At 39.1% G+C, this 27596-nt stretch overlaps 2 protein-coding genes across 2 annotated transcripts in view; both read left to right on the top strand.

Moving 5' to 3' along the window:
* The first annotated feature begins 607 nt into the window (after positions 1-607).
* On the top strand, positions 608-11814 carry mcoln1b (mucolipin TRP cation channel 1b). Its single transcript, XM_041977112.1, has 13 exons — positions 608-832; positions 3186-3433; positions 3535-3696; positions 4903-5059; positions 5492-5573; positions 5681-5777; positions 7226-7325; positions 7423-7529; positions 7645-7794; positions 7885-7986; positions 8094-8216; positions 9201-9407; positions 9912-11814. The coding sequence occupies exons 1-13, from the start codon at positions 790-792 to the stop codon at positions 10044-10046; spliced, it is 1713 nt and encodes a 570-aa protein (XP_041833046.1). The 5' UTR covers positions 608-789; the 3' UTR covers positions 10047-11814.
* Positions 11815-18030: 6216 nt separating this feature from the next.
* wu:fb95e10 (cell surface glycoprotein 1) overlaps positions 18031-27596 on the top strand; it is a 32683-nt gene continuing 23117 nt past the window's right edge. Inside the window, exon 1 of the mRNA XM_041976957.1 lies at positions 18031-18346. The gene's annotated coding sequence lies outside the window, so the exon portion shown is untranslated. The remainder of the gene's footprint in view (positions 18347-27596) is intronic.

Raw genomic sequence — 27596 nt, 5'->3', positions numbered from 1 at the left:
TAAATCATAATAAATAAAATAAAAGCAGATAAATAACGAGGGGCTCAGATTTATAGTCAGCAAGGATTATATGCAAGGAAAGTATGGGGAAACAAATAAATAAATTCAGGTAGAGTGGCTATTTTGTGCTTCTGTTACCACTAAGCAGAGAATTAAGACAACATAAAAGTTTGTAGAACACAACAAAAAAGAAAAAGAAACCCTATTCAGAACTTATACATTTAATTTGCTAACTAACCTATTTAAATAAAATCTAACCAAGGATGTGTTATATTATATTATAAAATAAAATAAAAAACTGTACTGTATAAACACTGCAGGCTGTTGGCTGTAAGCTTCATGCACATGCATTAGTTATATCACATTTCTCACATCCTCAGTTCTGTGGTGAAACTCTGGTATCTGGACTGGAAAGAAAAGAAAAGGCTCATGACCTCCGCAGATCTAAAATCCTGCAGCTTCCCTGCTTATAATGCGCTTAATATGTTCATCTTATGATGGGTTTACTCAGCTGTTGTCATCATAAATAAACCTGGAATAAAAACAAAGAAAAGATGGAAGTGCACTTGAAGCAGGGCTTTTGTTTTCCCAGCATCAGCGCGGATCGCATCTATCACGTGGTGGCGTCACGTGGTTAACAGGAAGCTGCGATGTGTTTACCTATGTGTCATCCATCCACTGCGACACTGAACATCTTGTATCTGCAATGAAATCCAAGACGGTTTAATGAGATGAATCGGCCCTGCAAGAGGTCTTTGTGCTGGTTTAGTCCCCCCCTCCATCACCAACATGGCGTCTTCAAGTTACACCTGCAGCCAGGACAACGCTACAGGTTTGTCAACACGTCGTCTCGGCGGAGGAATGAATCCCTGTGATTGATTGTGTCTCTGTTACTAATAAATTTAGAAGAGGAATTTTAAGGCAATTCGCGTGTAAATAATGTAAGATGTACAAAGGACGCTAAATGTAATTCTTCTGAAGCCTTTCATTCACAGATGCAGGTAAATGAAAGCCTAAAAGGTATATCACGCTCTATTGTGTTATCGCGATAAGATCTGGGGCCTTGTGCGCTATAAACCAGTCATTGTAAACTTGATCATCCTGACTCAACTCATCTTTGATAGTGGAAAGTGGGATATGTTTGACATAAATTACCATGGAGATTCATTCTGTGGAGCCAGCCAGCTCCAGACCTGTCTTAAGTTCCAGGATCTATTTAATCTCATCCCTCGGTACAGTCAGCAGTCACCACAAATGGAAAGCCAGTATTTTTTCCACTGTCACTACACCACTTGTTATCACATTCATTTCATGTAGCATTCAGCTAGATCCACTGTAATAGTTTAAACACTATATATATATATATATATATATATATATATATATATATATATATATATATATATGTATGTAAAGAGAGAAAGAGAGTAACATAATGTTCCTTTACTGAATACGAATAAATCAAAGCAATTAAACCATGAGTTCTGGTCAAAACATAAATCACACAGAATTCTACAACAGTGTTTCCCAACCTGGGCTCCAGGATCCCCCATGGGGTCCCCTAAGGAGCACAGGGGGTCCCCGAGGCTTTGACCATTCAGAGTGATTGTAATTAAAAATTAAGACCGCAGTTTTTTTTTTTTTGTTTGTTTGTTGTTGTAATAATTTTCATCTGGACATTTCGTTCACATGTAACTGACATTCTGGGAGTCAAGATACACTGAAAACCTTTTAAACCAGATCCCAAAGTGAATAAATGGGGGTCATCAAAATCTGCTTTACAATACTTTAACACATGTATCCTCAATAATACATGTATCAGTCAATAATAATAATAATAATAATAATAATAATAAAAACCACTTATAAGGCTACAACCTGTGCATCCAATCCATTTTCGTCCATGTACTGTGGTTTAGTGAGTCAGTGACCAGGTGGAGTGACTGTAGTAGAGCACTTAATGTCTATCTTGGTAACCTTGATTTTTCCTGCAACATTTAATTAATAAAACATGTATGAGAAACGCCACAGAGAAGATGATTTGTCCCTGTTTAAAAAAAAAAAGAGTAAGGCTATATGTTGATATTTGCTTCATTGAATGACAGGACTTAACCAGAATACATTGTTTATCAAATCAAATTTTTATTTGTATAGCACTTTTCATAGCAAAAGCAGCACAAAGCACTTCACATAATATCAATAATTAAGTATCAAATTAAAATAATTTCAACTTTAACCCATTTCTGAGACATTTTGCTTCAATTTATGATATAAACGTTGCTCAAAATCCTGTTGAACACAATCTGATGCTCATCTTCTGTCCCCTAATAGATACCCAGAAGCAGAAAATCACATTATAATATTTTTAATGTATCACATGGTAATAAATGGTAGATATCCTCCCCAAAAATGTTAATTTTTTAAAAATTTTGTTAAAGGGCCAAATAAAGACCTCATATTTTAAAAATTGGACATTTCTAACCATTTTTTCAGGGGTCGGGCCTTAACCGGTTAAATTTAAAGTTAAAATAAGCCTTTATATATCCAAATATCTTACCTAACCAAATTAAAAACACACAATCATTCATTATCTCTCACATACGATCCCTACAAGGAAAACGCTGGAAAATGCTGAGGTCTGTGATATGTTGCAAGGGTCTATTAAAGGAATGTGTGAGAGCACACTGATCCAGGATTAGTTTTACCTGGCTTGATGAATTCGTGTCTGCTCATCCTGGCTTGCTCTTTGTGCAACCAGTAAGTCTGGACAATCTTGTTTTGGATTCGATGATCCCAGCTAAGTTATTTATCCTGGATATCTGAATCTTACGTTTGTGGAACAGGCCACGGGTCAGACGTAGCCTGATGAGTTCATTTAGTTATTTGATTTAATTTTATATGTACCACCCCTTCTCCACAGAGGTTGAAAAATAAAATCAAAGAAATAAAGAAAAAACTATTGCCGTAAAAATAACCTAAGTGTTTTGGGATTTCATGTAGGTGTGCATATAGGAAGTGTAGGATTTAGAGACTTTGGAATAGGTTGCTAACATCTCTGACTAAAAAAAGTGCAGGTCAAACAGTTATGGAGTAGGTTTTTAATATCTCAAGTTTAAAAATGCTAACATATTTTTAAAAAAATTAAATTAAATAAAAAAAAATAATAACTTCTGCGTGTTTTTCAGAGAAGGATAGGCTCCTCTACTCCACGTCCAGCTATGGGTCCCATGATCTGCATGGGAGGCCCCGTCCCACTGCTCTGGTGGGCAATGAGCTGCAGCGGCAGCTGGAGGAGGATGAAGAGGAGGAAGAAGCCCTGAGAAGGAAACTCAAGTACTTCTTCATGAGCCCTTGTGACAAATATAATGCGAAGGGACGCAAGCCTTTCAAACTGGGCCTGCAGCTGCTTAAGATCATCACTGTGACTGTGCAGGTAAATATGTAATGACCAGCTGTTCTATATGTGGGCCTGTGTGTATAGTACAGCTTAAGTTATAGCTGAATTGTTTTTGTGTGTGTGGTTCTGCCTTTTAGCTGGTGCTGTTTGGACTGACTAACCAGATGGTCGTGACGTTCAAAGAGGAAAACACAGCAGCATTCAAGCACCTTTTCCTGAAGGGTTACAAGGACAAAGCTGCTCAGGCCGTCCACACGCAAGCAGGGCTCTACAGCCACATCCACTTTGCCATAGAGCAGGTAGCCTAAAGCTTACTAGAAAGAGTAACAACTATGTGTCATTCAAAGAATTTAAAGCTGCAATGTAGTCATGTAGAAAAAGCTGAAGCCACGCCTGTGTTTTTTATATTTAGTTTCCAAGCAGCCAGATTTCCTTCCAACCCTAAAGTATTCTTGAATGATAGTTTTCCGGGTTTTGCAAAGGTCTTCCAGAGTTTTTCTTTGGACATTTGCAGCTTTTTCTCTCATCCTTGGTAAAAACCTTGAACTTGACCGTTTTCTGAGCAATGTGTTTTTTGTTATTTAGTCACTTATAACACCGGCCTATGAATCATTCAAGCATAAAAAAGGCACCTGCCTCACGTGTAGATGAACTAGTTCTGTCTACACGTAACAAAAACCTTTATATTTTATTAGTTGCATCTGTGAAAAATACCACAGATAACACCTTTTTGACTGACATAAAATGTTTTTGTGCCAAGAAAGGGGCTCTATTAACTGGAAATATGGCATATCTCAGCATGGTGTGCAGTGTGTCCTTTAAATAATTGAGGAAATTGGACAAGCAGAGGAGAAAAAAAACTATCTACAGCAAATTATCAGTATCTGAAAACAGGCCCTTAAAAAAGTCCAACAAAGATCTTCAGTTGATCCATCTACTGTTCATTGAAGCCTCATCAGAAATGGTCTCCTTGGACGGGTGGCTGGCAAGAAGCCATTCTTAAGAAAGGGAAACAGGGAGAAATAACTCAGGTTTGTCAATCAGTGGTTGGGGGTTAAACTCTTGGTCACAAGAGAGCCACAACAATGTCCACAGCCTCCTGTTAAACACAGTGGAGGTGGTATCATGATTTATGGTTGCATTTGCAGCAAGGATCTTGTTAAGATTCTTAATTATTATGAAGTATTGATAGTTTGATCCAATATGCAGGACCGTCTGGAAAGCAACCGCATTCTTTTTCCCAACATGACAGAAATCCCAAAGAAGAGCACCTAATGGAGCACTGCCAGGCTTGGTTGAGCCTCTACAGAGCCTCAGCATTATTAAAACAGTGAGGGATCATATTGACAAAGAATAGAACAGAAGGCAGAAAACATCAAAAGAAGAGCTTTGGAAAGTCCTTGAAAAAATCCAGAGAACTACTCCTGAACACTACTAAAAAAAGAGGGCTCAGACTTTGTGTGTTTTATCAGTCTCCATTTTTCCACCTGTCTTTACTTCTTCAGTACCTGGCTCTACCTGAGCTCGCGGTTGGTCGGTACGCATATGTGATGGGCGTTGGCGTGAAAGGGAGCGCGCTCTCTCTCTGTCAGAGGTACTACAGTAAGGGCACCATCGACCCGGTCAATGATACGTTTGACATCGACCCTCGTGTTGTTACAGGTAGGAGGAGCTTATGTATTCATTTTTAACTAAGTGTGAAATAAATGATTTATAGCTTTTAATGGAATGATTGTTTCTCTGCTCCTTGAGTCAAGACATGCTTTCAAACTGTGTCCTACTTTTGAAAGACCTGGAATAATTGCTATCAGTGGAAACACAGTTTACAAGATTTGTTTTTCCATGTACTTTACTAATAGCAACAAACTGGGTGTCATGTTGGGAAAGTAGTTATTTGCATACAGCTGCTGACTTGGCAGATATTGTGTTGGATGTGTTTAGATTTAAAGTTCAGCTCCATTTAGACATCTAGAGGAAGTGTGGAGTTTATGCGATGTGGAAAAAGGCTGTCTACTGTGTGGTTTTTAAACTTTACTTCCTTTTATGATACATTTCAGTTCCTTGAAGGTTATTTTCTGATTGTGTTTTTTTCAGACTGCATCGGCCTGAATCCCATAACAGACAGTTCTGCTCCTGGAAACAGTGACTACAAGAATTTTACACTCGAGTTTTACAAGTTAGACGTTATTTTGTTGTTTTGAATTCAAGAAAAGTATTCTTCCTCAGAAGTTTTATTATTATTGAATTCTCAGCATATGTCTTTGTCTTCTGTTTTGTCTCCAGGCTGATCAATGTAACAATTGACTTCCAGCTCAAGGCCATAAACATCCAGACCATTATAAACAACGAAATCCCCGACTGCTACACCTTCGCTATCACAGTGAGATGGTTCTTCTTTATTTCTGCTAAACTAAAATCCTCTATTATCACCATGCATGAAATGTATCTCACCTACGTCTACTTATTTTATATCAATCATTCATAAGAGAGCCCTGTTAAGTATTAAAACTTAAACCAGGCAAATTCAAATCAATTCAGTCTAATCCAATTCATTTTCCTTTGAGCATAGTTCATTACAAGTCCAAATAAAACACATTCATTATAATTTAATTTAATCCAATTCATTATGTAATTTCACTTAGTTCATTTGAACCAATTTTAATCCATTTAAATTTTTTAATTTCTCAGATTTTCTATATTCTAATTAAAACAAATAATTATTACCCAGTTTAAACAAGTTTATTACGACATGTTTCAATAGAATAAAGTTAATATACAATTTAATCTATTATTTATTTATTTTTTTTTTATTCATCCAGTTTGTTGCCGTCCATTTCTCTTTAATTTAAACTAGTTTATTTCCATTCGATTCAGTGTATTTTGATCCACTTCAGTCCAATTCATTCCAGTTCATTCTAATTTTTCATAACAAACCTTTTAGCTAATGAAAGCAGTGGATGATAATGAGCAGCCCTGAGCTGAAAAGGTGTTCTTGTAATTCGTCTAAATGAGATGAACATAAAATTAATATAGTTTTACATTACATAAAAAAAAGTAAACCATTTTGATAGACATGTTGTATTACATTTCAGTGGATAGTTACTGGTTACACACTGGTTATTATATTGGTAAACTGGGTTTTTAAAAACTGGGATTCACTGGCAGCACTCAAATTACACAGGAGCTTTTGGGAAGCCTTATTTTCGCACATGCACAGCGACTTCACGTCACATGCACGCACATTTATGTTAGTGCATGTAGCGCAGTCAAAAATATGGTTCCTATAAAAAAAATACTGTATACAGCTTGTTTAATCAGAAACAGCGACGGAGAGTTCTTTAACCACAAAAAGAAGCACATCAGGTGGTTGTGTGGACAATCACAGCACACAACACACAAACAATGCTGCTGTCCACAGTGCTGAAGGAAACAGAACAGATCATCCGCGTCGTTTGGAAGATATTTAGGGATCCCCCTATAGTATTGAATCTCTTTAGGGGAGCTCCTCTGCCTTTCAGGGGAGCCAAGCTCCCCTTAGCTGCCCCGTAATTCGAATCCTGTTCACTGGAATTTTCTCCCTTTACAGTGATTAACCACACTTTTCCATCAAGGTCATATGGAGTTCAAACGATCCTAAATAAGAAATCTATGTGCCAACTATTCACGTAAAACCAAGTAACTTCTACATATGATAGAACTTTAATTTCATAAAGTCAATATTAAGGCAAATGATCAATTCACAAACATATTTCATGTGTTGATGCTGCTGATTAAACATTTTCACACCCAGTGGTGGTTTATTTACCTGGTTTTTGTTTGTGGTCTCAGATCGTCATGGACAACCGGGCACACAGCGGTAAAGTTAAGATCAGTTTACAGAACCAGGCCTCCATTAAAGAGTGTAAAGACACCAATGTGTCTGGACATGGTGAGTGACTGGTGGATGGGTGGGTGGGATATCAATTCATTAGTCAACAGATTTTCTAAATTGCCTTTGATCTGTTGTTTCTGTCCTCTTCGGCCAGCGGAAAGCTACGCTCGAGAGTTCTTTGATGTGCTGGTGGCGATCGTCTGCCTGCTGTCTCTGCTGCTGTGTGGCCGCTCCATCCTCAGAGGAATCCTCCTGCAGCATGTAAGAAAGCCGGACAAACGCCTCCCTAATCCTGTCAGACTGTATTGTTTTTCCTGTATGTTTGTGGGTAAGAACAAACAAAACAATGACCCATTCGTAAAAACGTCCACCACAGGAGTACGTGCAGTTTTTCAAGCACAAACTTGGCCGCAGTGTGAGCTGGGGAGACAGAATGGAGTTCATCAACGGCTGGTACATCCTGCTCATCATCAGCGACTTGTTAACTATCATCGGCAGCTTCATTAAAATTGGCATCGAGTCTAAGGTAACAGTTACGCAAGATATTCTTGCTGCTGTTTGAAATAGCAAAAAAATGATGATTTCTGGCCTTAATAACGTGTCCTTTATGGTGTAGACTTTGTCTTCATATGATGTGTGTGGGATCCTGCTGGGAACGTCCACTCTGCTGGTGTGGGTGGGAGTCATCCGCTACCTCAGCTTCTTTCAGAAATACAACGTATGTGAAAACCGATTTATCTTTGCAATGAGGAATCCTTTAATTGCAGCCTATGTTTGGCTGTATCCTGTATCTTATTGAGTTTATTTTATTTTCTTCTCTCACAGATCTTGATTGTAACTCTAAGAGCTGCTTTTCCAAATGTCATCCGCTTCTGCTGCTGTGTAGCTGCTATTTATTTAGGATACTGCTTCTGTGGATGGATTGTACTGGGACCCTATCACACTAAGGTACCAGACACATACCCTGTAGTGGCTTTAACCAAGAGTCACTCGGACACGAAGTATAGTCATGTAAAGACAGAAAGTACACCCTTGAGTCCATCATTCTGCTCTGCAAGATTATTCAGAAACTGAAAACATTCAGGACAGTTGTAAATCTTCCCATGTTCTTTGGTTAGATGAGACCAAAGTAGAGATGTTTGGTCATGATGTTTGGAGAAAAATCAGTTACAGCATATCGTCACAAATACCTCACACTAACTACCAAGCACGGTGGTGGAGGGGTGATGATTTGGGCTCATTTTCCTGCCACAGGACCTGGACACCTTTCAGTCATTGAGTAGACCATGAACTCTTCTGTATAACAAAATATTCTAAAGTCAAATGTGAGGCCATCTGTCTGAAAATTAAAGCTTGACAGAGTGGTGACATCTCAGTTTGGAGGCATTCATTATGTGTGAACATGCTTTTAAAATGGTTACACAATCTTTAAAATCAGAGGGTGTACTTAGCTTTTCACTCAGTGCTTAGTTTTTGGTAGGTAAATAATGTCACGCTTGCTGGTAACTTTGTTAGGTCCACCTTTTCAGTTGCTTGCTAACACAAATGACTCATCAGCCAATCACAGGGCAGCAACTCAGTGTATTTAAGTATGGTAGACATAATAAAAAAAAACTAAATAATTTTTTATAGTGACCTGATCCATGAATCTTTAAAAGTGAGACTGAGCAGACTTTCTTTTTCACATGGCTGAACATGTCAGATCAGCCTAATTATCATAAAAACTCCAGCAGCTTGCCAGTTTGTAGCTATGAATGATTAATGAGTTAACAAAATTAATATTTATTAAATATGAACCATGACAGCAATATGACAATATTTTACTCATTAGTGCAGCTCCATGTAGGCTAAATGTTCTACTTTCTGGTGCAAAGACACCATTAAAAGTTGTGATTTAATAGTTTCTAGCAAAGATTTCCCTTGTGTCTGCAGTTTCGCTCCCTGTCCATGGTGTCAGAGTGTCTGTTTTCTCTGATCAATGGGGACGACATGTTTGTAACCTTTGCTGAGATAGAGCAAAGCAGCACACTGGTGTGGATCTTCAGCCAAGTCTACCTTTACACCTTCATCTCCCTCTTCATCTACATGGTGCTGTCCCTCTTCATCGCGCTCATTACTGGAGCCTATGACACAATTATGGTACAGTCCTGATGTGTTTTTATTTCAGTACATGCTTGCTTGTTTGCTTTTTAAGCTAGCAGCTCAAAGGGTTGTAGTTATGTTCAGTGGGGATGCACCAATACCAGTATCGTAACAAAGATATTACGGGTGCCATTTCAATAATACAAATTTGACATTATCTCGGCGAGAGAAGCTGTGAACATAATCCACCTAAAACCACTTTATTCTCCTTATGTAAGAAGATTTTTTTAAGCCTTACATTTAGAGGATGGCTGCAGGCTGACCCATGTATTATAATATAAAATTAACTCAGTCGTCACAGCTCGCATTCTGGTCCACACTCCTTACCAGTCAACTGTGACTGGATTTATTATCCGGATTTCAGCAAATACTTAAATGTGGTACTGGTGCATCCCTAATGTTCAGCTGGTCCATCACTTCTACTAGATTACATAAGAGCTTGTCAATTTTCTTTGTGTGATTAGTGTATTGAAAATACTTCGTTTTGTTTTCTTTTCTCAGGCCCAAACGCAGGACCAGGTCCGCATCACAGATCTCCATGCTTTCATTGCACAGTGCACAGACACACCCAGTTCTGGCAAATTCCGTGTGCCTGAGGGGTCTTCATGCTCCTTCCTGTGCTGCTGTGAATGGTGAGGAGGAGGAGGGCATAAAAGATGTACAGAAGCTCTAAACAGGATGTGTTTGAGAAGCAAGACACTTTTGATTTTTCCCCTCTCTATCTTTAAAGCACCATATTTCCACTCCAGTGACAGCTGACAGAAATTGCAGCCTTTTTTCCTGACGCTCAGCAGGGATGATAAGCACCTGGAGAGTGAACTGGCTGACCTTGAATTACTTTGTCCACCAGTGCCAGTGTTTGAATTTTGCATTTAAATTTGTGCTGGAATAGTAGATTGCACTGCACAGTCATAAGCCCAATTACCTGCCTAAGCTTTTGTACTGTATGAATAATTTATTGCCACATTCTGAAATGTCAGGTTGTTAGGCCTTACATGACTAGAACCATAATGACAGTAAGTACATTCATCTCTGTAGACTGGACACAGGGTCCATCAAGTAGAATGAAAGCAACTTTTTGCTTGAGCAATCAACTATATACAGGGTTTTTTATTATTTAATTGTCTATATGGTTACCTATTATTTTTTTGTGCCTCATAATTATGTAAATATTCAACTTGTGGATCTTAGTGGTAGAACAAATATGAGAGTCAGCCACGCAAGGTAAGAAAAAAAACATTATCTTGATGAATGCATTAGCTTTAGCAGTGTTTTCACTTAAGGCTGTTTCTGCCTTATTTGATTTTCTCGCTCCTCTATCCCTTTGTTCACATCCTCCAATGGCTGAAAAGAGATGATAGCTGCACGAGGAAGGACAAGCCCTGGAGCTGACCATTTAGCCATCAATATGTATGAACTGCTTCTGCCTGAGGAGCCAGGTGCATAGAGGAAGCTTTTTTACACTGGAAAACTGTAGGAGTAGGACATTGTATTAGACTATAGTACCTTCAAATGACAGAGGGTAGTAACTGAAGAAAAGGATTATATAGTTTTAAGGCTTTTTAGGTTATTTATTTATTAATGTTGCAACTGGTACACTTGAATACTACACTTACAGACAACACAAAACATCAAGCACACATTCCTAATTCTTATTTTAGCTCATATGTCCATTTGAATCTGTGAATTTGTTTTTCATGAATCTAAAATCCAGCTAAATGTGTGATGTATTAATTTTTTCATTTATGGTTGTGCAACTGAACGAAATCCTGTCAATTCTGCTAGAATGCTACTCTGATAAACTAAGCTAATTCAAGCCCAGCTTTTCCACTTTAGCATTTTATTATGAGTTCTACATTATTATTTAATGGTCATTTCTCTATAACTAGCTTAATTCAAAGCTAAACTAGCTTAAAAGCGAGCTTAGCTGCTAGCTTAAATGCATCCTAGACTTTTAGTAAAAGCTTATTTACTATCACCTAGTTTAACAACCCATTTTAAGGTATAATATTGACTGTAGCCTGTCCAAAAATCTGATTATTGTTTAGGTTTTTTTTTTTTTAATATTTTAAAAAAATCTAAACTATCTTTAAAGCAGTGAAAGCTAATCTACTATTTTACCACCTAGCATAATTGCTCATTATTGAAGGTATATTATTTATGACAGAAACAGATGTTCAAAAACCAGATCCCTATTTTAATTGAGTTTCAAACGAATCTGTGTATTGGTTCTATAGGGCTCTATATACTGTGAGAGTTGCCTGTATTTTATATTACATTGTTGTTATGTGTGACACAGCCATTACATTTTATCTGTGTTTGAGTAAGGTTACTTGTGCATACCAGCACTTTGTTTTTTTTTTCCCCTAAGTATAGTTTATGGAAACTTACTGATGCTTTTTAACTACCGTTCAAAAGTTTGGGGTCACTTTGCCATGGGATTCAATAGGGAAGTGACCCCAAACTTTTGAACGGTAGTGTAGACACATAATATTGTTTACAATCATAAAAAGGTAGAATTTTTTTTTTTTTTAATTATTTGCACTTATTTATTTGCACCTAATTACAAACTGTTAAAGCTTCATTTAATTTGAATAAGCTGCATAGAAGTCAAACATCACAACAGAGAAAAGCACTGTAAATTGCATCTGTCCATGTTCCACTGATGCCTAAGAAAAGGCTTCTTCATGCTGTTATGACTTTCATGCCAACGGCTGCTGCTCGTTGTATTTGTTTTCTTGCGCTTTATTTTATTTTATTTACTGTATTTTGAGAATAATAACTAAATGGGAATTTGGTTTGTATGTACAGGTTTTTTACCATATTTTCTGTGCAGATGCAGTCTTATGAATTCACGCTTCATCTAAATAAACTCTAAAAGAAATTAAGTCAGAGCTGGTTTTATTTGTATGTATCAAACAATAACATTGAAATAGTGTTTTCTCTATATGGAGTACTAAATTTCTTCTACACGCATTGTGCAGGACAATACTAAATAACCACAATAACAGTCTCAAATACTGGGATTCATTCAGGTTTTCATGTGTTAGAAATCTAAGGAACCAATCTCATCTAACTGCAATAGTACCTTGTTTCATGCAACATAGAGCTTAGCTGCAAATGACTCCTTAAATTACTGATTTTTTACTGTGCATCTGCTTGGTATCACAATACACCACTAGAGGGGGAAGCATGCTCTCTCTGCTGCTACCAGCCACCCTATCACCGGAAATCAATACAATGAAAAGCTACAGAAATGATAGAAAGGGAAACCACAGGCACTTACGAGGCAGTGGGGTAATACATTTCCCACATTAAAGATAAATAATGCTGAGCAAAGCTCTTGACCTTTAGGTCTGCCATTATCACACACAATCTTACATCTTAACCCAAGGTAAATGGATGCAGGAAAATGCACAGTCATTATGTAGGTAGACCCAAGTAAGCGATTACAAGACCACTCAAAGTTCAAGGCAGGTATGTGCAGACTCACTCAGTAGTACATTTGAGTGGTACAGCTGTCCAATACACTCAGTATATGCATGCATTATTCACTTAAAGATGCAAGGGCTAACAGTCCTAATCCTAAAACATGTCTGAGTTGCTCAAAATAGTAAATTACAAAGTTTTACCATGAAAAAAATGCTGCCATAGCCTTAAAACTGCTTGCATATGTACACATTTTTACTCATTTAGCAAATGGTGAGTGCTAGGGAGTTTTAAATGTGGCCCCACCAACATTTCTGCCTGCCAGCTGCTAGCGGCTAGCATGAGCAGGGTAGGCACCATCTGGTATCAGCCGCTAGCACGCAGTCCCTCAACCAAACCCGGTCCAGTGACCGGCTATAAGCGAACGCTCGTCGATCTAGTCCAAGTCCCTGCTTCCTGTAGGTTGTGCCCACTGGGAATAGGTGATACCAACATTTTTCCTTTCGATATGATATATTATTTTATGGTACTTTTTAATCGATATACTGATGCCCTTATCCATACCTAAACCTAAACTGTTTTTCACCTTAAAGGGAAATCACCTGAATGTACAGTGTGCATTCATATTTCATATTGCAAGGGCAATATGAAATATAAATAAAATTCATGAAGATAAATACTTGAAAAAAATCCTTTAAAAATTACAATATATCTGTGACAATGAAATAAAAATACATTAAAAATAAATGATGAAAATAGTTAGATAACAAATTAACACAAATTGAATTAAATGTATTCCATTTAAAGAACATTGTGCTTAAGAACCAATTTTAAATCAGTAGAATATTAAAACCCATCTAACAATAGCAGCATCAGCATCATCATGACGTCAGGTTACCATTATGTGACCGGAGGACACGGGAGAAATACACCAGGACTGGTTTTTTGAAGTTCATTCATTCATTTATTTATTTATTTATTTATTTATTTAGCCTAAAACAGTGGTAGGGACCTCTGGTCATTTAGGGCTGCAGTTCTGCATGCTTTCCATGTGTCCCTGCTCTAACACACTTGATTCAAATCAAATGGATCCATCAGCCAATCAAGTTCTGCATGGTGACTCATAAATTTGAATCAGGTGTTGGGGCAAGGACACATGGAAAACTTGCAGGACGTGGGCCAAGATTTATCCCACCACTGGTCTAAAACTTTTAGAAGTGAACACAAATGTAGCATACAGCCCTGCCATGCAAATAGTTATGACTGGTTCCCACATAACTGAGCCTTATAGAAAAGCATTTCCTCTAATCATCTGTAGATCTTCCATCTGACCTTTACTTTCTGCGACCTTGGGTAGTACCCTGCAGATCAGATTCAAAGCAGAAATCCCCAATCATGGCATTGATTGCTGATATTCCTCGTTATTCTTTAGAAGAGATGAAATTTATCAGCATTCACAACAATCATCTCTGTCCAATATCATTTACAGGGAATCTAAAGGCTTGGGAGTCCAAAATCAATGTTACATTTTGTGAAGTGCAGATTTGACCCACATACTGCAGAAGAATATGCCTCAGTGTATCCGTAAATATGTTTCATTAATGAGATTCTGGTTGCCTCCCATATTCACAAGTTGCTTGTCAGAGAGTGTAGAAGCATCCTGCCTGCTAATGATATGTTGTGCTGGCACGTTGTGTTCTTCAGGGAATCCATGATGTGCACAGAGCACCAGCTGCATCAACGTGTGCTAACCTGTATCTGCCTGCTATTTATCCATACAAACCCCATTTCTAAGATAAGATTTGAGTCATTAGTGTGAAGTGTTTTGGTGAGGATGTCTCTTGTGTATTTGGAAGCCACTTGTGATAATCTGTAACAGTGTCTGATGACATGGGTGTGTCTCAGTGCCAGTTCTCAAATTTTCAGACCTGCCTGCAATCTGACTCTTCATGTAAATGTAACACAAGGACAGCAAGCCCGTATCTACTGCTGGTTAAATGACTGATGTGTTGTGTAAGAGTTTGGAAAAGGTATCGGACTCTCCACTGGAGGCCGGGTTTTGGAGCTTTGACCAACTCCAGCCCTTTTGTGCTATGACTGGACCCCAGCTGGACTGTGAGCTATGCGGGAAAAAACAATGAAATAAATAACACGGGAACTGTGCACCGGGGTACATGGACCTGCCCCTTCCTGTCTCCACTGCCGCTTACCACTGCCTGTGAAAAAAAAAACAAAAAAACCTCCACCTTCCTCTCTTTGTTGCACTCGGCTGAGCGTGCCAACACGTCCATCAGCCTCAAGTCAGCAGGCACTGACCAGCCCAGTACACAATTCCTCATCCTGGTCTATTCCTTGCCTTTTGTGCAGCACACACACCTGGATGCAAACTCTATACACAACAATGCTGTACATTACAAATACAACTACAGCATGTTTAACCTCAGCTCTGTCTGACTAGACATTCGATTATTCCTGCTAATATGAACAGGTATAAATGAACCTGCAGTTATGAGTCAACAAAACAAATAGAATTGTTTAAGAGCAGACACCACCTAGCAACAAGAAGAAAATGCTAATTTATTCAGGTTGCATCCTTGCAAGCCATGAGATGAGTAGTCTTGAGGTCAGTCTGCTTCAGAGAAGCACAAACAAAGCTTCTTTCAGAGAGATAAAGAGAGACCAAGAGATAAGATGCTGGCTTAGTTTTTACTCCAGTCAGGTTTGTTAAATTTGTGCAATACTTTATCCAAAATGAGCTCCCCAATGTAGCAGTTGGTGGTGGAAAAAAAGGGGAAAAAAAAGACAAGTGCACCACAGGCTTGACATGAAAAGAAGCTCATCCAAAACAGACCAGTACACAAAAGCCTGGCTCATGTAGACAGGGGCAGGCGGCTGCTGGGAGCTGAGCATGCAGCGCAGCAGACAGGCAGACAGGCGACATGCCCACCCAGACTGTCTCCCATGAAAAGCTCTTCTCTGGAGAGGAGCACAGCACACAGAAACAAAGGCTTTTAAGAGCATCAAAACAACGTCTATCTAATTTTGTCATAGAGGAAACACACTACTTAATTAAAAATCATCATACTTAGAGACAAGCATGGCTGCTCATTGCTGTCTTTATTCGTTTCGGTCAGCTCCCTCTTTTTTAGTAAGTAGCTGTTCTCTCTGTGCCAGACTGAAGTTGCTAACAGGTGCACATTTTTAATGTATCTGCTGGAAATAAGGCTTTTTAGACTTAAGTGTTAAAAGTATATGGAATCAAATATACACGTGGTCTGAAAACTAATAAGCTGATTCCAAATAATTTACCAGGTCTGAAGCCCTGATGCAACAGTAACATAAAGGGCAGACACTGCAGGCCACTTGATGCATGTGGTGCAGCGCAAGTCCACCGTTAAAGTGTGTGAGTGTGTTCACTGGAGCATGGAGAATGGAAGAAAACAGTTTGAACATTAGAGAAAAGGGTGAAGGGGCCTGGGGGGAGGGCAACAGACAACTGGGAGAAACTCGGACAAGAGAGTAGGGTGACTTGCAAGAGGTGACATCATCCTTAATTTGAATAATCCCCCAGCCTGGAAGGTGATTGGCTGGTCGCAGAGAAAGAAGAATTCTACTGCAATTCGCTATTCACCCCTTTCAATTTTGGCATGGCGCGCTGTCTGGTAAATGCTCCGTTCAAGGACGCACAGCAAAGCTCAGATTTTTTTTTAGTAGAACACAGAAAAGGCTTGTTGGAAATCCTTTTCTGTCACTTACCCATATATAAATTTTAGAGGAAGTGTACTGTTTAGCGTGTTTATCTTGTTACAAGTTTTTTTTTTAATTATTATTATCTCGGCATATGTGGTGTGAGGATGTACAAGATGTATGACCACATGACAAGACAGAAAGCAACTTGAGTAAGACCTTAATTACCATTATGCAAAATGTTGCAATGCCATTTGAATAACCAAATTTTAGCTGTTCGTCCACCTTTGGGTGTGGCTGGAGGTAATCTGTGATACACTTACAAAAGACTTTATCAAAACCCATCACTGTCATGCTTTTCTTATAGAACCAAATTGGTTCTTACCAACAATGTGCAATATTATTTAGCCAGCCTGGCCTGTTGTGTTTAAATTTACTTTGCCAAATGGGTGCTCTATGGATATTAAGGAAATTAAACTATGTGGATACAAGGCTTCACTTGATATTAAGAATTATTCTTTATTTCTGAATTTGTCTATTGCTTATTAGTGCTGGTCCTGACAAAGGGAAGGTGAACACAAGAGAAAAGAAAAGAATAAAGAGAAGAAAAAGGAGATGCCAATCCCTAACTTTACAATTAAAACCCTGGACAAAAAATAAATAAAAAATAAATAAATAAAAAAATAAAGCAAAGAACCATAAAGAGCACCAACAGGGAAAAAAACTTAGAAAAACATGAATAATGATAATCACAACATTAGCAAGAAGTATATGAAAAAATGGCCGTAACTTTTGCTGATTGTACCTGGGGGACTTCATATTAACTTACGTGTTAGTGAATGAGGGTATATGTGTTTTAAAATATCTTTAAATATTTTCAATATCACCAGTAAATTACACTTTTAACTTAAAAAAACAAGCTAGTTTTGTCATGATAAATGGTTACTTATGTCATTATCTTTATCACTATCTTTAACTATTCTTTTTTAATTTATTTTTTATTTGTTTAATTTAATAGATAACATAATGTAACACATTCGTAAACTTTGGAATTGCATGTGGATTTTCTTATATTTTGAATTGCAAAACATGTTTCTACTCCTCACCATAAGCTAACCAAAACCTGTAAGTAAACAAGGTTTCTCATAGTTACGCGCCTTTTTTTCTCCATGTTAAGTTATTCCTTTTTGTTGTCAGTCAAATGTGGTTTGGTGTTTCATATGCAGGAAATTTCTTGAATGTATATTTTGCATGAACTGTGGTGGTTCTTTCTAAACATGATGGTAATATATGGGGTCACAATTTTTTTTAGTTGATCACGTAAAAATATAAAACATGTAAAATACAGTTTTAAAACTGACACTATCTAGAATATCTAGTCAGCTTTTGGATAAGTTCAAATTTTTGTGTTAAAAGATGTATATGAAGTTTCAGGTTTATCGCGGACATGTACTAATTCCTACATTTCCAATGCCCCTGAAGGCAGCAGCAGCCCTCTCCTCCGCCTGTCCATCCATCCGTTCACCGGTCTACTATCGTGTGTGAGTGTGTATGTGAGTGTGGTGAAGACAAGCGTCATTCTCCTTCTTTCTTCCTTCCAGGGTGCGCGCATCACTTGTGAAAAACGGCGCTCGAGATCCACAAGTTCATCTGTCCTCGCGACTCGAATCCCTCCGCTGACCCAACATTCTTACCTCCCAGTTTCATTTTCACCTTCGTCCTCACTTTCTTGCTCTGCCTCGGAGGATCCAGCCGTGGTGGACTGGCTAACACTGGGCGTAGCTGGAGAGGATTTTGCTAGCTCGCCTCTGCACCGACTGGTAAGGTCGAGATTGTTTTAGCTTTAGCTAGCATGCTAACGTTAGGTACTCACTACAGCTTGGCTAATTAACGTTCTTATAAAAACCACTTTTTTAGAATTAATGTCACGTATGTCGGCAGTTGCAGACGTGATTGTTTCGGTCTCAGTTCCGCTGTCATTAATGGCGTTCTCATATTTTAGGACTAAACAATGCTTTTAAAATGCGTTTTTGTCGTTGTGTGAATTAATTTTTTGTTTAACATGTTTCAGGAAATGTGAAGAATGTTTACTTTTAGTGTCATGTCATCTTTTTGTCGAGGAGCCGCTCCGTTTGAGTGAACGTGACTCCGGTGAAAGGGGGTTGGTGGGGCGGTGGCAGGCTGCATGGTGCTCAACAGACCTGTTAGCCTAAACTCACACCAACAATTTATTTATTTGAATGTGCGCTTGTTTTCCCTTAGGAAACGTGTCCCCCTTCTTAGTGTGGCCATTTTGTCTCGCCTTTTCACCTTAAACTTTCTCTTCTTCTAGTCTCCCCTCCTCCATCCTCCATCGTGGATTCCCATTGTTCTGTGATGGGCAAAGTAGTGTGAGAGCTGAGAAATGTTTCAGTTCTTTCAGGAGGAGAAGATGGGGAGATTTTTTTTTACTGCAGATGAATTTGCTGATGCTCACTTTGCTTTTTTTGCTTTCACTTAATGAAATATGTCTTTGGGGGTGTTTTGCATGTTAAAGCGATCACTTCTTCAGATGCTGAAGGGAGAGTTTTTAAAGCTTGGAGTTGTGCACAGCTGGCATGTAATCAGAGCTGATTAATGTCAACCCCCCCATCCCAAAAGTGATCAGCTATTGTGGTTGAAGGCTGGAGGGGTTCTGTTTAAACTCTTTTTGGTGCATAAGATAAATTAGATTTCTGACAGAAGAACAATGGGGAGGAGAAGACACAATTACGAAAAAAAAAAAGCCTGGCCCAAAAATCCCCCAACAGCTGCAAACACGAAGCATTTAAAATCTTAATCCTTTGCTCACAAGTCCATCCTCTTCCCATGAGGTGGTGCAGGCGGCAACATAAATTGACTTAAGCTTTTTTCAGTCTCAGTGGGAATGGACTGGGCAATAACACACAGTGATCCACCGTGATGTTGATGTCATCCTAAAGTAAATGGCATCCCATGGCAACGAATATGAGCACTTTTAAAGGCTGGCTTGGAGGTACTCCAGCACACTTAAGTCAGAGGTGGGCTAAGCCAACAACAAGTTCCCCTCCAACCCTCCCCTCCTCCCGAGTGCATGGATGAGCGAATGGCTGACTCACTGTGGTGGTGGATGAGGCAGGGAAATGACAGGCAGGCAGCCTAATGCAATCATGTGAAATTAAATTTAGCTGCCATTAAAAGGCACACTCTGGTTTAATGAAGTTATTTGTGTAGGACTTTGAAAGATTATTAGTCAGAAGAAGTGGATTATGACCAGAGGCGTTCTGTGAGAGAAGACTATTTGTCAGAAACTTAACCTGAAAAATGAAGCAGGTCGTTGTAACTGAAAAAGAAAACAAATTTTAAAAAAGGGCAGTATTTTATTATGTTTGGGGGCGAAAAAGAGGCAGAGTATTCTGCTTTTTATGGTGGAATAGGGTACAGTTGGCTCCTGTCCTTATTGTTAGGCATGTCTTTTATATCAAGGTGCATCTCTTTGTCTTTGTCAGAAGAGTCTGAGTCAGTGGGTGTCTAAGGTGTCTGCTTCTCACTAATGCGAGCACACTGCCAGGGTAGAGATGCTCCCCAATTCAGATATTATGTCTCCTGCTTCTGACATACCAGTTTAATCAATCAGTTAATCCCTTAAATTAATTAGTAAACTGATTAAATTGTGTTTGAGTTTCTACCCTCCATTATAACTTGGTTGATATAAATAATATTAGGAAAATAAGATATAACTGTTAGAACTAAATTGTAAACTGTGAACTAAATTTGTAAACTAGACTAGCATGATAATATAACATGTCAAATGTAAGCTAGGGCTGGACGAGTAATCGAATTTTAATCACAGTTACCATCTGGGTTTTCAACAATCATAAAAATGAAATGATCTGATTATTTTTGGTCTTCTCAGTTTCCTCTTGTGCTGTTTTCAGTTGCAAATCTAGCGCAGCTGGCTTTGCAGTGCTCTGCTGCAGACTCCTCCCACTGCTGCAGACTCCTCCCACAGACACACTGCTTTAGTTTTATTTAACGCAAGTTGCAAACACCTGGCCAGTTAAGGGCTGGACGCATGTGAGGCGACGTCGCTCCTTCTACATCATTTTCTATGGAACTTGCACGATGAGGTGAAATCGCTGCCCTCCTCCAGCCAAGCAGCAGGCGACATTCGTGCATGTGAAATGTTGTGCTCATTGACACAGATTTGCACACCTGGGCTTGCGATGTGACACAAGAAAATAGAAAAATGTTCAGTTTTTGTGAGTCACAACTAAATAATCCACAGAGACACAGAGAGACAACAAACGTTATAAACAAACAGAACTTTTTTCTCAGCTAACACAGTGAACAACCCGGGATTTAAGAAACTCATCAACACGTTGGACAAACAGCATCACTTCCATCTCGTCTCCATGTTAGTGGTGTCTCTCCCTGCCCTGGGTGATGAGTGTTGTGAGGGTGTTGTGAAGGACGTGGCTACAGTCCAATGTTTCGCCACCGCTGCGGACCTGTGGTCAAGCCGCACCATAGAGCCGTATATAAATGTTGCGCTACATTTAATTGATGCGGATTTCAACGTGAAAACAAAATGTCTTCAGACTCATTTTTTCCACATCACACCGGGCAGAACGTAGCTGCTGGTCTGAGACAAACAATCGCTGCTGGGACCTGGTGGAAAGAAACTAGTCTGGATTACCACAGACAAGCTTTAAATGTCACACTGATTTTGATTATATTCAGGAGCCAGCTATCAATATGAGACGAATCAACACATGTTGATTTAAAAACACTTCCATTCATACCAAATCACAAAAAACACTGAAAATATATAAAATCTAATTTTCTTCCTGAGCTCAATCACACATTTAAATGTACCACATTCTTAATATTAAGATTTAAAATTTTCACATCATGTAAAGTCTATTAATATATTAATATATATTAATAGACATCTAAGTCTATTTTAGTTATGCACATCTTACAAATGTCTAATGTCTTTATCAATATTTTTTGTTTTAAATTGATGATATTGGCTTGTTAATCATTGAATCGATGTATTGTTACATCCTTTATCTATACTGTTTATCTTCATATTGCTATAACCATGCATTTTTTAATATTGTACTTCCTAATTATAACTCGCAAATATGTTTTATTTATTCCGGTTGCTCACTTCAAGTGATATTTTGGTCATGTTGGGGTTGCAACAGTTTTCTCTTATTTTAGCATTTATCTTTGTCGGTGTTTAATGTAGTTAATTTAATTAGAAGCTATTACTCTTTAAATGCAGTAATCGATCTGCGCCTATTTTAAACGGACTCATCAGTCATTTACACAACCTAGATATCTGCTCATTTGGGCTAGTAAAATTTTACCTATTTTGCTTTGAGTCGGCCTCCTGACCTGTGTTTTAGCCCTGGAAAGCGAGATTGTTGCATTAATAGACCTGTGTGTCAGCTCGCCCTTAGCCTAAGGACTGGTGTTGGTGGGTGTGTGACTCAGACTGAACCCCCCCCCCCCCCTTCATCTCTGAACTTCTCAGTAGTGACAAGGGCAAGCTTGTGCCTCTGGTCATCAAGCTTTTTTCAGCCTGCACCAGCGGCCCTTGGCGTCATTCAAAATTACCACCGTCCTCTGCAGCTCTTTTAAATCCTCTGGAAACAACTGCACAATAGTTTCTTGTCTTGAGATTATCAAAACACTCACAGAAACGGTACGTTTGGCTGAATTTCCTTCTGTTTCCCGGGTGATTGGGGCTTAAAGGAAATGGCCGCGGGCACCACAGTGAGTTTGCACAAAGAAGATAAAGCAGAGATAAACTTTGCTGTTGTCTGTGCTCCCAGCCTCGATAGCCGCCACGGTCGGTGGTATCACAGTTGTCGGTGCACGCGGTTGGCAACTGGTGGTGCAGTTTTGAGGCAGTATTTGCCAGCAGCTGCAGTAATTTGCTGTGTTTGGACACTCTGAATTCCTCTGGGAGGAGGATGGATAATGGATGTGGTTCAGAGCCCTGTTGCTAGGCTTCTACACCACTTCTTTTTTGTAAAATGGCACAATGGTAGGAGGTGTTTACTCATTTGATGTAACTCCATTGAGCTCAGTATTATAGTTGCTTTGTCACAGTTGGCTCACAGATGAGATATTCTTCTTTACAATGACATTCTCTATATTTGCCCGCTGGTTCTTGTGGCCAGAGTTGTATGAGAAGCTGCACCATATGTAGCCACATATGGAATGATAGGAATCTGTGCCAGACATTAGTGCTGGCACAGTTACTTGTGTTGGTTTGCTGCTGTGAAGGAATAAATAAATTCCTTTGTGGTTGCTGTAAAAGTGGCAAAAAAGGGGCTTATTGGATTATTATTTTTTTTTTTTAATTCAGATTTTTTATTCTTTTTTTTTTTTTTTTTGGCCAGATGTGTGTTCCGCTCTGTCATTCTTAAAAAGCTGTATTTCACCAGCCTCTGATCTCGTCTGCAACCCAACCTGTCCACCGTCCTGCGAGAGATCAGATTCTATCTGGAACGTGCCGTGTTCCTCTTCAAACAGGAGCACATAATCCTCTTATGGACTCAGTCGTTCCCCTTGTACTCTGTGTGCGGGCGTCTGTGTGCAATCTCCCAAAGAACGGCAGAGCCATTTGGGTTCGTTTTTGCCGTCCTGTCCAGATGCTCGGGTTTGGTCCCCCCCCCCACATTTCTGTATCTGCTCTATTTGGTGTCATTGATCCAAGCAACCAGCTGGTCTTGGCCTGGCCTGATCTCATTTACCCCCAGAGAGGAGCTTGTTTGTGGGCAGACAGCCCATTATGGAGATGATCCAGCAACTCTTCAAGTTACAAATTAGCCTTAGTTTCTCTGCTGGGTCTTCTGTCTCACTTCTTGTTTTGCTGTTTTTTCTTGTCTCTCCTCGTCCTCTTCCCTGTTTCTTTTTTTTTTTCCTGCCGTCACTGTCTGCCTTATCTCCCAGGGGAGAGAGCTAACAGCATCAGAGGAACCTGGCTTGCTAATGCACTTCCTCTGTCTGTCTCTAGCCATGGCGTGGCCATCTGTGGAGCTGCCTGCCTGACTCTCCACTTTCTCCTGTGTGATCAATATCCAGAGAGTTGAGCTTTGCGCTGCCCTGCTGGTCATCGCTGCAGGCGGTGGAGCTCAGCCAGACTGTTGTAGGGGCCATCACGGTTGCATTGGGGCCTTGTTTGTAGTTTGTTGTATCTCTATACTTACTGCTTTGGGGCTGATAGACCCTATAGCCCTACCTCCCCACGGTATTGTCTAGTTATGGGACACACTGAGGCCTCTGTTACTGCTATATATACCTCCCCTTGTTTTCCTGTTGTCTTTCCTCTATGTCGCTCTCTCTCCCTCTCAGCGTGTCTCTGTACCATTTGAGGACAGTCGAGGCCGACTGTACAAGATTAGCATCTCTCTTTGTCCAGGGTTAACGAGCTCTGTCATGTGTTAATCTGCGCGTCCCTAGGGGGCCTGCTTTCCCTCAGCCCGGGCGGACCATGGGAAGCACAGGGTTCAAGTGTTTGTATGTTTGTTGTATGAATCAGCTTTCACATTTGTCAGAAGGAAGGGGGGTTATGAGCTTCATAATTAAACCATAACAGCTACTGGCATTAATTACCCTCTGTGACACTCATAATAACATGTTTTGCTCATGAAAAACTAAACTAAACAGAAAACTGTTTTTCAGATGAATTACCAATTGGGGACATTGTAAAATCTTAGTGTTGGACTCCAGAGTCCGTAGGATTAGTGCCAGCCTTTCTGATCACATGGTTCAGTGATCCAGGTGACTGACACACAATCTGCTGCTCTCCCTCACACATGCCAGCAGCCAAGTAAACCAGGAGGCAGATAAAGACTTGTTCCTTCCTCTCAGCGAAGCCTTTGTTCTGCTGTACGTTTGTCTTACTGCACATCGCGGCGGTCCACAGAGCTGCTAGAAATCAATGGGTAGAATTGACTATATTGTGCACCATTAAGGAGTTAATTTCCCAGCTAGCAAAGGAGGAGGCGGGTGTCAATGTTTTTGTTCTTGGTCGAGGTAGGTTCTGAACATTGTTTATTCAGTGCTTTATATGTATTTCATACATAGTGTCTGATTGGAAATAATCTTTTAATGGTCAGTAATTGAATATTTAGAGGAACAGGAGGTTGATGGATGCTGTTTAATGCTAATGTCATGCTTGTTTGTTTTGCATCTTCTAAAATGCAACAATTTCACCATGTAACAAGTCAGACGCCAAATTGCTGGAACCTTGTTAGGAAGGAAGGAAAAATAAAGATTTAGGGCTCTTTCTCGAAATTTGCAATCTTACATAAAGTACAGTAGTATTTTTCCACAGCAGCCACAATTAGAGGTTGTTTACTTTTGGTTCACTGGCCTCTTAAATGAGTAAAAATGTTGATTATCTCAAAATAACATTTATTTGGTCTGATAAGTGATTACTTGTTTTATTGTTATGTAACAAAGTGATCATTTAGCATATCTTCTGTGGAAACCCCAAACATTTGTTGATCTGTATTTATTTTTTTCTCTGTTTGACTCCTTGATGGCATAAACAAAAGGTCTATTTCTATTGTCTTAGTTTAAGCTGAGCTAAAGATGCTAACGTCTGGCATGGAGGGAGTTTGGACTGAGGAAAGGTGTTCTGCTTTTATTTCCGTCTTTTTCCAAGTTTTGAAGTCAAAATAGTAAAAAAAAAAAAAAAAGTATTTAACTGCACAGCCCTAATTTAGTTTAAATACAGCACTATGTAGTATAAATAATTAAACATAAGAAATTAATGTTTTATTTGATTAGGAAAGAAATGTTTCACCTATGATGCTGTGGCATTATTTGCCAGTTCTGTTATTTTTCTCAGTGTTGTGCAACAGCTTGATGGAACTTTTCTTCCCATCTCCTTGCATACTTTCTGGCTGCTTCTTTTCCTTCGCAGCCCCTCGCTCCCTGTTTGCTCATCCCTCCCCTGGTCTGCAGGGAATGCCACACAGAGCAACAAGCTTTGTTTGCAGTTTGTGTGCTGGACTGAGGCAGATTCTGACCTCAGCTTGGGGGTGTTTGGAAAATGTGCAAGCAACGATTAGCATTGAGTCGATGGAGGCAGCAGCTCACAACCGCGACTGTCGGTTTCTTGGAACGCCTGAACATGCACCCATTGTTTGTGCTACTCCATAGCTGTGCTCATCCTCATCAAGCATCTGTTTGATGAGAATCTCGTGTTTGGCTCGCCAGGGTTCTAATGGGCTTAGCAACAAGCCATACTGTTGTTTACTGAGTCTGAGAAGGAGCTGGTGGCATGTTATGATCTAATGGGCTGCTGATTACAAGCTGTATTTGTTTTCAAGAGTTTGTTGTTGTCCTGAGAGTGTCATTACATAACTTCCTAATAGTGAGACTCAATGAGAAAGATGTACAAGATGTATAAAATCACTGGAGCTATGTTCTTTTTTTTTTTTATCTATCTCTTCATTTAACTGCAACTAATGCAGCTGTTGAATTGTTGCTTTGCATAGATTTGTCTGATAATCTCTGCTTCCTTATATCTTGTGACTGCAGTTATCCAAGTCTAAACCTCACCAGCTGTGTCTAAACATCATTTACAAATATGCCTCCACAGTTAAAGTTCCAAATTTTGTTCTGATTCCCACAACAAAATGACGACAGCGTGCAGAAGAAGTGCGGCGTGGACTCTTTTTGCACTCCAGAAAAAAATTAATGAGTGTGAGATGAAGAGAAGAAGAAAATCCTCTCAATCACTACTTTAACACTAATAGCTCAGTTGAGTGACTGTTTCTAAGCCGTTTAACTAGGCTACTCTGAGGAGTGGGTCTATTAGCTGAAGAATGTCCGACTTTACTGCTAAAGGGTGATTTTTCTGGTAGTTATGGACTTTTCTCCGTGGATTTATGTCACAGGTCTGAACAGCTAGCATGTGGCATGAGTAGACTCCACAGCTCTGTAGATTAGAGCGGCATGATTTTGTGAAAACGTGTGATATAGCTAAGTATTGCAATGACGATATATGTTGCAATATATATATATATATATGTATATACACGAGTAATTCCATATATGGTTTTAACCTCATGCATTGCCAAAGGTCCATTCCACCTCTGCAGCTGTGCATGCACAAAACTAGGATTTTCCTCCAAGTGGAATGCAGATGTTGATATGAAGATACAAGCTAGTTATATCCCGTAGGCTGATAATAACCTTTGTTTTAACTAATGCTATGCATGCTATCACTGCTGTTAGCAGTTTTGTGCACTAAAAAAGAAGAGGACATGCTGGGCTCAATTGAATGTAAGCAGTATTCATGTGAATTCCAACCAGTTTGAACCAAAGATCTTTGCTTTGAATAATAAATAAATAAAAAATAAATAAAATAATGAATACAGAAATGAAAAATAAAAAGTAATAATGTTGGGAAGTGAAAGCAAAACCCTGAAAAATGCTACATAAATAAACTTCCTTTTACTTTCACTTGGGAAAAATAATCCTGAAATAAAGAGATAACTTTACATAAAAAAATATATTTTCTGTTTTTTCTGATTTGAGAAGAAGCAAGAAAATTAATTTTTCTATAAAACATCTTTGATTGTCATTTTGTTCCCAAATGGAAACAAAATGCTTCCATAATTTAGGTGTTAAAAGTTAATTAGGTTTTGTTTACACTTTTTAAATGCGTGACATTCAAATAAAATACCTGACATAAAGATTGTTTCATAAAATGAGAATCATGAGTCCAAGTAGCTGCAAATGGGATGGAGACTAAAAACAACTGTTTAATACAGAGTGGGCTGATCGGACAATCTGAGGCTCTGTTCCAGCAAGCGGCATCATGAATATGACATTTTCCTTCTTTCAGAGAAGAGGAGTGATGCATGGATTCATTTCACCTTATTTGATCTTTTGTGGTTGCATCGGCCCAGCCCAGTGTTAGTGTTGAGTGGTGTGTAAACAAGGCAGCAGTAAATTATTGAGCCAACAGTGCAGAGTTGTGCTACTTGAAAAGACAAGTCTGTCCATTGTGTTCATTTTTATTGGCTAAGAAAA

Source organism: Melanotaenia boesemani, chromosome 2, assembly GCF_017639745.1.
Source record: "Melanotaenia boesemani isolate fMelBoe1 chromosome 2, fMelBoe1.pri, whole genome shotgun sequence".
Classification (NCBI taxonomy): Eukaryota; Metazoa; Chordata; class Actinopteri; order Atheriniformes; family Melanotaeniidae; genus Melanotaenia; species Melanotaenia boesemani.
Note: the sequence above shows the minus strand (reverse complement) of the source record. Positions and strands in the feature narration are given on the sequence as shown.

Coding starts and splice junctions, on each gene's coding strand:
- mcoln1b (XM_041977112.1), top strand. CDS start 790: ATGGCGTCTTCAAGTTACACCTGCAGCCAGGACAACGCTACAG. Junction 3,697..4,902: donor TCCACTTTGCCATAGAGCAG/GTAGCCTAAAGC, acceptor TTACTTCTTCAG/TACCTGGCTCTACCTGAGCT. Junction 5,060..5,491: donor CGACCCTCGTGTTGTTACAG/GTAGGAGGAGCT, acceptor TGTTTTTTTCAG/ACTGCATCGGCCTGAATCCC.